At 42.3% G+C, this 13,923-nt stretch overlaps 1 protein-coding gene across 2 annotated transcripts in view; it reads right to left on the minus strand.

Annotated features, from left to right (window-relative positions):
• MBOAT1 (membrane bound glycerophospholipid O-acyltransferase 1) overlaps positions 1-13,923 on the minus strand; it is a 60,036-nt gene that overhangs the window by 25,577 nt on the left and 20,536 nt on the right. The window contains exons 2-4 of one of the 2 annotated variants that reach the window (XM_082330141.1): positions 9,949-10,094; positions 9,332-9,409; positions 3,665-3,760 (exon numbers count right to left, since the gene is read on the minus strand). In XM_082330141.1, the coding sequence (XP_082186267.1) occupies positions 3,665-3,760; positions 9,332-9,409; positions 9,949-10,094 (320 nt within the window). The remainder of the gene's footprint in view (positions 1-3,664; positions 3,761-9,331; positions 9,410-9,948; positions 10,095-13,923) is intronic. The other variant, XM_082330142.1, reaches the window with a different exon arrangement.

Raw genomic sequence — 13,923 nt, forward strand, 5'->3', positions numbered from 1 at the left:
CTTTAAAACCAACAGAAGACTGAAAGCAATGCCAGTGTGTGCGGTGATTTTCACAAACTGACTTCCTTTTCTGTAAGGAATGGCACCAAGAAACACATATGCACGATCATTCCCTGATATTCACTGAATGAGCTGCAGTACTAGGAAATTTTGCTCAAACACTGTAGGAATTCGAAGAGGGAACCAAAAAGCTCTATGGTCTTAATCAAGCAAAGGATTAAAGCAGACACAACTTCTCATGGATGAGAAGCTCCTCTGAATTCTGTCCAGATGATCACATGCTATGGCATTTGTTCATGTAGCTTGCTAGATTGAAATCATACCTATTACTAGTTTCCAAAAAATCCCAATCCATATCCCTTGATTTATTTTAAACTAATTTCTCCCTAAAGCCATAATATTACTGTACTCGGTCTGAGCCTGTGATACGAAGAGGGGGAAAAAAAAAAAAAAAAACACCCAACAACAAACCGTATGTTAGTATTACCATTTTTATAAAGTTGTATAGAAACCAGGCAACTTACCAGCATAATCCTCTTAGCAAAAAGAAGAAGAAATAAGAGAGAAAAAAAGAGAGAGAAAGAGTTAGGATTTAGTATTCCTATACAATGTATAAATGCCATGGCAAACCAAGCAAAATAAAATATGCATGTTTCTCTCAAAGACTGGTTTGAATTAAGGGGGAAGCACAGCATTCAGTTATTTTACAATTAGTGCTCAAAAATGAATCGTTTTCTTTGAGAAAGTAGTCAGGAGAAAACTAAATTATGTCACCACATTTTTGTGAAATAATATAGATGAAAGAACTTTGATAAAATATATAAAATTTTTTCAAAAAGTAATTAAAATTAAACAACAAATTGGAACTGTTTTTCATTAAAACCTGGCATGTAGTTTAAAAAAATGGACTTTTCACCTAAGTACCATGCAATACGTGAAACACTTAAATCAAGAAATTGCTGCAAGCAGCCTGAGTACAGTTTTGAGTGGGAGTCAGTGACCAAACCTACCCTTTGCATGAGTTAGAAGAATTAACTAGTCATCAGCAAAGAAAAAGCTTCCTTACTTCTTAACCTTGAAGCAGTGAGTCACAGTTTGATTTTCCATTTTCCAGTTTACTTAAGACATGACTCAAAAGTCACCTTGTTCTCCGGACATCTCTACCTGCATTTTACAAGCTGTGTTCTCAAAATAGGGGGACTCCAAACAAATAGCACAACCGACTATTACTAAAGAACCAAAAAAATAAATTTGCAAGCACACATCAAAAAGGTTATGCATGCAAACTGTTAAGCGCACAAAGCAGGTCAAGAAAACAAACAAGGTATGCCAGCTTCCAGCACCAACGTTGGGAAACACTCATTTAACGCCTAGCTCGTCACCTCAGGGAACCGACATTGGAAAGCTAATGGCAGTAGAACTGGCTACATGCCTGTTTGATGTGCATTAAAACTTCCTCCTTGCAATCAGATATCACCAGAGACTTACGGAATACTGACACCTCAAGTACAAGTCAGCAGATGACAGGCTTTTTGTTCCCTCTTAAAGACTGCCTTAAATCCAGTGTTTTGCCTTCTCAGTGTATATCCCCAGCCACGTTCACCCAAAAGGGTGGGAGGCTGGAAGGAGATGGGCATCGCTCCATGGATTCTGTCTTGGTCATTTCTGGAGTCCTGAGGGAGAACTTTAAGGCCGTCCTTCCAGCCAGGAGCCTGTTTGAATGCTTCCCTATTACCACATGCAATAGATGTGGAACCATCAAACATGGGAGAAAGAGCAAGAGGAGGTTCAGTTGCTGCTCAGACATGGTAAAACTGTGGTCAGGGAGTATATTTTGTCTCTCTGGGTCATCATATCTGTTTAGGTATGTGCATAAAGCCTCAGTGGGCACATATTATTTACAGCTGAGGAAAACAGGTTTCAAGACAGATTTATGAGGCTGACTTAGGTTTGAGCACTTTGGATTGCAAATTTTTATTAATACCACTACAATATTTTTTTTTTTTAGTCTTCGTTTTTAAAATATACCATGAAGATGCAGTTCATATCCATACTATATTTTCCAGTTGATTACTACTTGGCAGTTTTATGTTTGACTGAAGTTTAAGAATTGGTTTATATTTTGAAGCATCAGGACAAAATCAAATAACAGAGCAAGTTCAGGTATTATTCTTTCAGTACCATTATTATCCTCAAGCTCATCATTAGATAAGAGTAGCTCCCTTTTCATCAAGAGAGCAGAAAATGCTACCTAGTCTATAATATAAACAACGACCGTTCCTCTTCTTCCACCCCCAGTCTCAGCTGGATCTTTATTCACCGTCTTCAGAGAGAGACAGCTAATACCTCTCACAGCGCATTTCTGAACGCACTATTCAGAAAAGCATGCTCTCTCATATTTCTCTCGCTGTCTCCGTCTCATACACACACAGAGCTATAGCATTCCAATCCCATTTATAGGCTTCTTGGTATGTCATGCTCTTTCAGGACATGCTTTTGTGTATTAAAAGAACTGCAGAAAAAATTATCAACTAAATTTCTCTAAATGTATGAGTTCCCATTTCTGCCCGCTCCTCTAACAAAAAACTCAAAAGTCTCAGAAGAACTTTGCCCCCACAATTTAATTAAATGCCTCAACCAACCACCACCTCACACAGAGGCACATGCACACAGACAGCAAAAAACTCCAGTTGTCTATAAGAAGACAGAAGCTTGGAAGAGGCATCTGTAACTTACTGTGCCAGTTTACAGAGGTTTTTCATAGTATGTTACTAATTACTCTGTATTCAAGACATTCAATTAAGCAAGTGGAATACGGATTAGCACACTGTTTTTAAGTCATGCAAAAGTATACTTTCCTCTCATAAACAAAATATATACAGTTAGCTGTCTGTATTTTTGCAAAGCATCCTCTACTGCTTCAGTGAAATCAAATAGAGCCTACAGAGTATATGAAAAACACTGTTCCACAGAAATGCATGGCATATAAGAAGTTGTGCTATTTAAACAGCAGCCACAACTTGCCCCTGTGAGAGAACCCGTAAGACCAGCGCCGAGAGTGAAAGTTGATCTTGTGTCTCTCTGCCCGGGTTACCCAGCCACCCACCCACCTCCCAGCTCCCCCAGCCACTCACCCCCGGCCCAAGTCCTCCCCTCCTGCCTGCTGGAGTGCCTGGGGCGGGAAACACCTTCCCAGTTATTTATCAGGATAAATCTGAACGGGGGAAAGGATGACTCGGAGCAGATGGCTGTGCCTAGGAAGGTGGGAGGAGAGTGGCCCACCCCACCTTTCAGGGCAGACCACCAAGGACCAGAGCACCAGCCTTGCTGCTTGCCAGAGCTATAAGCGCTCCTCCAGCTCCAGCAAGTGACTGTGCAGACTTATCCTCACAGGTTGCTCTAGGTGGAAGGCTCTACCTTCCTAACTAGATAGTGTCTAGCAAGAAAACAGCAGAAACAACGAGTCAAGGCAAAAAAAAAACAAAAAAAAAAAGAAATCACAGAGTGTTTATTCCTGCCTTAAAAAGAAAAAAAAAGTCTTAGAAAAAGCTTAAGGGAAACAAAGTTGCAGGCGCTCCCCAGGTAACATAAAAACTATTCTTCAAACATACTAAAATTTAACTAATACTAATTGACACAGGACCCAGCTTGCAGACTCACTCACCCGGAAAAATCTGTAGTGAGAATACCATAATGAAATATGTATATTCGGCTTATGTGGCACAACGTGAGGTATCCCATAGCTACGACAAAGGAGTACCTAAAAACATAACATACAGAACACATAGTTACCAACACAAGTACCAACAAGAACTATAATCACTCAAATTGGGTTTGGGCTTGTTTAGGAGTGGAGTTTGATTTTTGCAAATTAGGTTGTTAACAAGTCTGAAGCTATGTTACAAGATCTGGCAGAAATTTTCAAAGGGGACTGATGGTTTTGTGTGCCCAGCTGAAACATTACAGAGGTGCCTCCTCACACTGGGGGGTGGGAAAAAAGAAAAGAAGAAACAGCATCACTTCAAGCCGGGAATTTCAATTTCAGAGTTCCCACCCTCACATATTATTTTGAAATTTCTGTCTGACTCAAGTATTTGAAACCAGATGATACTGCATGTGGGCTGCTGAAGTTATCCATTGCCTTTTTTATCTGTAGATGTTCTTTATTTACATGTACAACTCTTCCTCAGATCTACCAGAAACTAAAATATTTCAAGTTTAAGATATTTTCTCTCTTTTGATTTTGCATAAAGGCAGATAATTACACATAGCCTAATCTTTTCAGCTCTAAATGCTGAAAGATACCGCTTTCCAGAAGAAGCATTCCTTAAGTGCAGCTTGACAAATTCCCTCTCTGTTTTTCAAGATGATCACAAAATTATGTTAGGCAGGACAGTAGCATGACTCTTTCTATCTTAAGAGTTGAATGGTCCGAGGACTGGAGGCGTTGCAGCATTTAGGTGGGGCGGATGCAGCCTTTCCTACAACTAACTTCTCCCTGTAGTTACCCAAGCAAGAAAGAGGATACTGGGGAGGTAAGAAGCAGATGGATATTTGGAAACAAGACTGACAAATGAAGCAAACTAGACAGTGCAACAGAGAGCTGGGATACCAGAACGAAAGCCTTGCATCACATGGACAGGCCAGGACCAGGTCTACTGGTGTCCCCTGCATCGAGAGAAGATAGCCATGTGGAGGAGAAGATGCAAAGACCTCCAGAGGAATGAGACTGCACATCCTGCACACCCAGCAGAGCTGAGCCACGGGAGGGAAGGCAGGCTGGTAGCACACACTGCCAAGTGGGGTCCCCCCAGACCCATAGGAGGATTGATCATGGTGGGGATCTAAAGGTGAAATCAAACAAGAGAAACAGTCACCAGACGACTGAAAATGAGCCAGACCTTTGTTGAATCATGGCTGGCTTTAAAAGAAATGAGTTTTTTCCTCCCTGGGGACTAATAAACTGCAATGTGAATGACAGTGATGGATTGCAAGGCAACCTGCAGGTCATGTGGCCCACAGCAAACAGCTGGATGAAAGGCAGGCTGAGGGGACACGACAGCTTCTTCAGGAGATTCAGGGCAGAATTTAACTTATTTTATCTCAGTCAGGCATCCAGTCCAGCCTCAGTGAGATCCCTGGGCTCCCTCTCATCAACCGAGAACGGCAAGCATCCCTCCAAAGGCAAGTCACCCAGCTCAGACATGTAACTGTGATAGATGGGATGAAGCATCTAAAATAAGCCTCAATGCTTAAGTGTAAAGCAACTGGATTGAAAGGGGGGCAAACAGGGAGAGATATACTGAATTGCTGCCGCAGCTGGGAGCATTTCTGATGCTGGATTAGTTTGTCCATTTATAGGCCTTGAAGGCTGGCAGCCTCACCAGAGAGCAAACTAGCAGAAAATAACCAGGGAAAGGAGCATGCAGGTTAAACTATGTAGTTTCTTTATTTCATTTGTTCTCTTCCACTTGCATTTTGGGGGGGTAAAAAAAACAAGCCTTGGAGCCCCACTATGAAGGATCCAGTGCTCTTACAGGCTCTCTGTATGGACACGTCCAGCCCTTAAACTGTCATTTTTCAAGCTTATTCTCAAGCAGCTTGAATAAACTGTGTCCTGGTTTCAGCTCGGTGGGCCCATGACACCTCAGGCCACCAAGGAAGAGATGCAACATATAGATGGGCTCGTGATCGAGGGGTGGACCTGACCATGGACACTATTGCACAGGTTATCCATGAATGCGAAACATGCGCTGCAATCAAGCAAGCCAAGCGGTTCAAGCCTCTCTGGTATGGAGGACGATGGCTGAAATATAAATATGGGGAGGCCTGGCAGATTGATTATATCACACTCCCACAAACCCGCCAAGGCAAGCGCCATGTGCTTACAATGGTGGAAGCAACCACTGGATGGCTGGAAACATATCCCGTGCCCCATGCCACCGCCCGGAACACTATCCTGGGCCTTGAAAAGCAAGTCCTATGGCGACATGGCACCCCAGAAAGAATTGAGTCAGATAACGGAACTCATTTCCGAAACAGCCTCATAGACACCTGGGCCAAAGAGCATGGCATTGAGTGGGTATATCACATCCCCTATCACGCACCAGCCTCCGGGAAAATCGAACGATACAATGGACTGTTAAAGACTACACTAAAAGCAATGGGTGGTGGGACATTCAAACACTGGGATACACATTTAGCAGAGGCCACTTGGTTAGTCAACACTAGGGGATCTGCCAATCGAGCTGGCCCTGCCCAGTCAAGACTTTTACGTACTGTAGAGGGGGATAAAGTCCCTGTAATCCACCTAAAAAATATGACAGGGAAGACGGTCTGGGTTACTCCTGCTTCAGGCAGAGGTAAGCCCATTCGTGGAATTGCTTTTGCTCAAGGACCTGGATGTACTTGGTGGGTGATGCAGGACGATGGGGAAGTCCGATGTGTACCTCAAGGGCATTTGATTTTGGGTGAAAATAGCCAATGAACTGAATTGTATAATGTTAGTTGCTATATAATACTGGATGTCATCACTACTATGGTTGCTATATGCTATATCAACAGTATACAGTAAGAATCACTCAAATTAATTAAGAATGAACTTTGAGGAAACCAAGCAAAGTACAGCGGTGATGGAACCAGAACTGGCTTCAGCATGCAACAATCTAACACCACACACCATCTCTCCTGCCCTGAAAGACTGTTATGACAGATGAAGCCCAAGTCACGGACTAAATGAACTCAATGGACATTATGTGGACATTTGTGGATGTTTATGGACATTTTACAGACATTTTACAGGAGTGGTCCATAGAATAAGTGGGGTGGTGGTTAATGAGGATGTATTGGATAATGTGGGACCTGAGCATGACGTAAATGGTATGGAATAAGGGGTGGATACTGTCCTGGTTTCAGCTGGGATAGAGTTAATTTTCTTCTTAGTAGCTGGTAGAGTGCTCTGTTTTGGATTTAGGATGAGAATAATGTTGATAAGATACTGATGTTTTGGTTCTTGCTGAGTAGAGTTTACACCAGTCAAGGACTTTTTAGCTTCTTGTGCTCTGCCAGGTGCATAAGAAGCTGGGAGGGAGCATAGCTAGGACAGCTGACCCAGACTGGCCAAAGGGCTATTCCATACCATATGACATCATGCTCAGTATATAAACTGAGGAGAGCTGGCCGGAAAAAAAGGGGCGATTGCTGTTCAGGAACGGGCTGGACATCGTCGGTGGGTGGTGAGAAATTGTGTCGTATATCACTTGCTTTACATTATTATTATTGTATTATATTATTATTATTACTACCATTCTATTTCATTTTACTTCAATTATTAAACTGTTATTATCTCAACCCACGAGTTTTTCTGACTTTCACCCTACCAATTTTCTCCCCTACCCCACGGGGGGCGGGGGGTGAGCGAGCGGCTGTGTGGTGCATAGTTGCTGGCTGGGGTTAAACCACGACAACTGTTATTTTGCCAAAATTAATAATGTGGATGTACTTTGAGTCACACTGCTATGGCAAGTGTAGTACAGTAGAAAAGTCCAACCCAATCCTCCCAGCCCTCCTAAGGTTTTTCAGCATGTTGGATTGCTATTTCACATTGACTGAAATCAACACATGAGTATCTCGCTGCAGTGGGTGAAATTATATGAACCAGCTTAATTTCTGTTGCAGTATACAGCTATTTTTCCCATTGCGAGTAATTGGCTAAACAGTAAGAGTAAGAGGGCTTCCTGTTGAAAGTGTGCCCGTTTCCCTACCATCACCTCAACTTGTCTAGGAAGACATAATTAAGTACTGGATGATTCCCTCTGTAGACTTGGTTCCTCTGATGTACAATCAGTAACTCCTGCTTTCCCCCAAGTGATGGGCAGGGACAATGACCAGGAGACAAGTTATACACGTTTTTAGCACCTTTTCCTTCTGGGCTCTAGATGGCATTTCCTTCATAAACATTGTCCAATTACTTTTTTTTTTAATTATTAATTACTTCTGGACTTCTGGGCTTTGCACTCTGTGAGGGGGTAGAAAAAACCTCCTTGATTAATACCTATCTTGCTGGTGCAAAATGCTAGTGACTGACATAGACAGGCCTGTTGTTTACAGTTCACATTTCTAAACAATCCTAGAGAAATCATAAGTCATGGTTCCCACTGGGATATTGGAGAGGGGCCACCTCAGGAAGAGATAAAGAAGACGGGGAGATGATTATCTGAGCATCAGACCCTCAGACAGCCCTGGCCCTGAAGACAAAGGGTTTCCGTTCCCCAGCGCAGACTGATGTGGATGTGGGCATTCAGCAGCAGCTACAGAACAGCCACACAGTGTAGAGACAGAAATCATCTGTAATACCCCCAAACCAAACCACAGTATTAACCACATGTTCTCAGGGAGGCCAACACAAAAGTAAAGTGGAAAAAACTACCAGCTCATCCCTCTAGCCTGCTATAAAGTAGCAGTTTTACAAATAGAAATTTCTGTTTGTGCAGATGGATGGGAAGCAAACAATTCAACCTAAACAGTTTTAAAAATTCCCACGTGATGAACTTTAACGGAGAGTATGGCACACACTGCTCAGTGACTGAGCAGAGAAGTTCTTCCATATGAACGTCACCTTACTCAGTGAAAGAAGCAGATATAACTACCACATAGTTTTCATTTTCATATGAAAGCGCTTTTTGCCAGGAAGGCACTTGCTTGATAAAGCACTTTAGGAGTCTTAGGTGTCTTCCTTCCTCCAAGACGTTTGTATAGGGAAAAGAAAGATCCCATGGTCGAGAACTTCTCATGATGATGCCGTAAGCTTCTGCTTCAAAGCAATGATATTTCTGGTACTTTCTACTTTTTCAAGCTCAAAGCCCAGTACCAAATGCAAGACTTAATTTCATAGATCACTGAGTTAAGCTGCCACAGCGACCTTATTTGAACTCTCTAACTCAAGAACAAGTGGAAAATACCTAAAGGCCAAACAGCAAGGGGGAAAACACATTAAAAAGAATTATCAAAAGCCATCCTCAAGGATACAAGACCAAGGAGAATATGACTTCATTATGTTTAAGAAACCAGAGGTTTGGGCATAAATTATTAAGCCTACAAAAGTGAACTTTTGAGGCCAGCAATTTAATACAGAAATGCAATATATCAATGCAAAAACCACAAATTGAGATTACAGCTGCTTCTGTAACTGAACGAACAAAGCTCCTGCAAGTAACTGGGAAAGAAAGGCAGGAAAGAAGAGGAGGTAGTCCTAAAAACCCCTCATGCTTCTCTATGAAAGGAGAGAAGTTGTCAGAGAGGCAGCTCCAGACTTGCAGCTACATCAGCTCACCTGTGGATGTTGGAAATACTCGCCATATTCATAATACCATAGTTCATCATCACCAGGACAAAAAGATGAATGGAATACCTTGAAGACAACAAAGTGAGTATTTAGATAATTTCTACGTGACCTGGAAGGGCTGGCAGTTCAGAGCAAGGGAATATTTTTCCATGCAAATGACATAAATGTGATGTCAAATCAGGGTATTAGTAAACATGGATTATCACAATGACATCTATATAGCCTGCATATCCTACATAGATCAATACTTATTGACAAGACATTGTCAATGTGTTTCATTCAGAGAAAGAGCAGGCTAGCTCAAAGTGCACGCTCAAACTAGATGCATTTTTTCCAAAAGAGGTATCTTCACAGCAGACTGGTGTGGCTTTAACTTCCAGAACAAACATCACAGATTAAATACTTCACTTATAAATACTTTCATGGCTCATTTTACTTTGAGGGTTTGGGATGGTTATGCTGGTTAGGAATTCTTTTTTTTTTTTTTTTCTTTAGGACAACATAGGAAGTGCCTTAAGACTAAAAAGATGTAGTCCAGAAAAGCCGACATGAAGTTTAAAAATATTTTTACCCAAGCCTTGTCTACATGGTGACTAAATACTCACCACCCAAAGCAGAAGACAGCAAAGTATATTCCAAAGAGGGTGGCAAATGCATGGCGAACAGCAGAGCTGGCATGACTGGGACCCAAGTAAATACGAAACCAAAATGCAGCCAAAAGTGCAAACAGCTGACAGGCTACAAAATTGATCTGTAAAAGACAAAGAAAACAAAAAATGGTTGTGATTCTTGGAGGAGGGGGGAAGCAGTCTCTCCATTCTCAGAACAATAAAGAGTGAAGCCAGGAAAAGCCAGGGAAAAGTGAGAGCAATGAATCTTTTGTTTCTTAGCATTCTCACTTGTGAGCCCAAGCGGTAACTTTCCTTAGCCAGCAAAGAAGGGATTAAACAAGCATATAGCCACCCAAAAACTCAGACAGGAGGAAGAGCAGGCTCCAGCTGTCCAAGGTACAGGCGGGCTCTGGGCCGTTCTCGCTCTCCCCAGGGCAGGGCTCTGCTGCGCTGCCAGCAGCACAGGCACACCAGCCCAGCCCAGGTGCAGGGGATGTCACCCCCCTCTCTGTCCTTCTGGTGGGAGGCAGAGGCCAAGCAGCAGGCTGGGACTCTGAAGCATTGCCCCGGTGCCTGACTTTCTCCACAAACCCCCAAACAAGGGCATAATCAACAATCCTGATGTGATAGTGTTTCACAAGCAATAACTGGACAGCCTTCTTAGTTAGTTGAAATCCTCTACTCCACAGCATCCTCCAAGCAGGCCTTTTAACTTAGCAGTTTTTTTGCAGTTCAACAGTGCAAAGAAAACAACTTTGCTCTACCATCACACAGACAGCTAAAGGAAAACTCTCCACAATTGTTCTTTGGCTACTGCGTGTCTCTCTAGAGCATGGGAAGCAGTCTGGCCCCATTGTAAGGAGGTAGCGATGGCAGTGGGAGCACAAGACAGGTATATGAGGAGGGCAAGTAGTCCATGACTAGAGGCTACTCCTGTCAGACACAAGGACCAGCAAAAGCTTCAGTGCCCTCAGAGGAAAATTGACAACAAGCTGCCTTCTTCAAGTCACCTCTTCGACAGACTCAGCAAAAATCCCAGAAGTCAGAGGAACAACAGAGCTCAGGAGCTGTCTCTAACAGACCAATACACCACTAGGATACAACATCCTTAAGTCCAGCCTGGACCCTAGACAGCTGGAGTTAAATTCATTTATTCAGCTGCAATCCTTTTTTTTATTAAAAAAAAAAAAAAATCCACCCTGAGCTCTCCAGCATCAAGTCATCCTTGACTGAGCAAAACTAAATAGGCTGCAACATTTAAGCAATCACTTGGATTAGAGGATTATCCAAAGCTATCAGTCCAGGACAGGATGATATATCTCACTTGGAAATGCTCTGACATCCTGGCTGTCCAGAGGCAGCTGGATTCAACAAGGCTTCTTGTCAAAAACATTTACACTGTGTTTAACAAGATGCTACAGCCCCAAACTGCTTTTATTCTGGTGGACTAGATCCAACATGGTGCTGTTCAATCAAATGATTTTATTATAGGTTTGTTGGCTACATTACTGTAGTTCCTTTATTTCAGTGATGCAGGCAGCCATGCAATAGAATAATGCAATAATTTAAATACTTAGATATGCTGAATTTTAGTTCTTTGGAGAAGAGACAATTATCTATCTATTTCTTGTTCACATAAGCAACCAGCATTTATAACAGACGGTATCATAGAACTATACCCAAAAGCAAGTAATTAACAATGTCTTGTTATGACAATACTTTACGCTTTATTTAAATAAGACAATTCTTAGTTTCTGTGCAAGATTTTAAAAGCGTGAGAAAAAAATTGCACCGGTCTCACGAAACCCAGATGCTGTAGTACAAATCCCAAGCTCTCGTTTGGTCTATTACAATACAGTTACACTCAAAAGACTAACTCCCCACCTCCGCGCCTTCCACAGCCAGAGGTACTGCAGAAGGGGCTGAAGAGAGGACATCCCCTACAGGGCTGCTCTGATTGCATCCTTTCTAAGCAAGTTTCCAAGACTGATGGATGCCAGTTCATCAATGACAATTCAGTGAACCTTAATCCCATCTCAGCCTGCTCCCATTTAGGGTCATACTAGTACATCCACTGGAGCTCAAACCTGTGGCATGCAGAGCCCCTCCGATTCAGTACAAAGAAGGAAAGCGCAGAGACTCCAAGAAACCTGATGTGGCTGATGATTGTTTAAAAGACAATACCCCCTTCCATGCAGCATCACTCATGGAAGCTTTACACCAGTAAAAACCATCAGGATAAGCAAATGTTTGCTTCTTACTTTCATCCAGTTCTTGTATGTTCAGTCCGAGATGTTAAAAATGCTGCGACTTCAGAGGTTCACACACACAGCAAGATGAAAGTGCGAGATCCCATGGCAGACACACTCATAACAGCATTTACGTAGCTAAAGCAGGTAACGACAGCAGCAGCAAAAAGGAAGCAGCAGAGACTTCATCACAAGCTAACATACGGCATACGACAGCACAACAGCCTTGCATATACATGCTGTTGCTCGCCCACATAATCAATTCCTCTGAGCATGTGTTACCTGTGCTACTTGGATTAAAGTCAGCACGGGTACACCGGCCATGCCACTATCACATCTTGCTTTTGTTGTGCAAATTAGCCAAAACAGTTTCTTCTCTATGCTGCTTTTGCAGGAGTCGAGGTAAACCCTTGTACCAGGATAAAAGCAAAAATACACACTAGCCTTACATTTCCATCGGCTTTCAATTTATAAGGGTTGTTTCTGTAGAGCAGCCAAACACCACAGATCCAATGTACTCAGCAAGCAATAATCTCAGAATACTAGTTTTCATTTACCCTTTTTGTACCAAATTAAGCTAGAAAGTACCTTGCAGAGGAATGGCTACAACACACCATTAAAAGTTACAGACATGGTTCAAAAACCGAAAGATTAACCTTACATTTCAGGATCTGTAAATGACAGTGATGGTGTTGAAGAGGCACACACATCAGGATTCCTGAGTGTCATTTGAACATTTTGTGACCTACTGCAACAGCATAAGGGAAGTGAGAAGGCTGCACCCAATGCATTGCTTGGGAAATCGACTCCCAGATACAGAAAAAATGCAGTCTGAAATGCAGAAAGAGAAGATTTTTGCTCACTGGCTGAGAACATCCATACCTTTGCCCTCCCTTCTGAACTGCAGCCACCCTAGCTCTTCGGCAGCTTTCCAGTTTCCTTTCCCCCATGGCCATGTTTTTCTGACAGACAGCACTGCCCCTAAACACAACATGCTGCATTTGTTTTTCTTTGTCTACCATTAAGGCTTTTAAGGTTTTTTGTGTGCATTTACAGTAACACATACACATTGCAAACAACATGATTAGTTTAAAAGGATTCATCAACAGTGGAGTTGGGAGAGGGATACCAACGAACAAGAAATCGGTATTTATATATATTTTATATATACATATATATAGAAAATACATATATTTTATATATACCAAAAGGTATTTGGTACCTGTTGGACAAAGACATTGTGGAATAGTACTGGAGAATACTTCTTCTATCTGTCCACCTATAAGCCTGCACTTGGAATCTGAATGCACCAAGATGACCTCTGATTTCTATGGGGTTCAGTCTGAAGATCAAACTTAGCTGTGCAGAGCTCACTGCAAGGTCTAGCACATAGTTTACTGCAAGACTGACTTTTAGAGGTGCTAAGCAATTGCAGAATACTTCTGCAGATCAATCCATTCTGAGCTTACCTGAGCCAAACTGAAAGTAGGGATAAACCAGGACAAATCTTTTCTTAACTATGACCTGTCACAAAGAGAGGGAGGGAAGTTCTTTGTTTCTTGGGTTTGGGGAATGTAAGACAAAAGTCAAGACACCAGTAAAACTGAGGAGCTCCTTTACTTTCCAAGTGCTGAAAAATTTGTTCTGCCTAGCAGGCTGAACTCTGTATTTAAAACTGAGCACTAACTTGGTACCAGATCAGATCTGGTCTGTTCCCCAC

The sequence above is a fragment of the Platalea leucorodia genome (genome assembly GCF_965183815.1).
Source record: "Platalea leucorodia genome assembly, chromosome: 1".
Lineage (NCBI taxonomy): Eukaryota > Metazoa > Chordata > Aves > Pelecaniformes > Threskiornithidae > Platalea > Platalea leucorodia.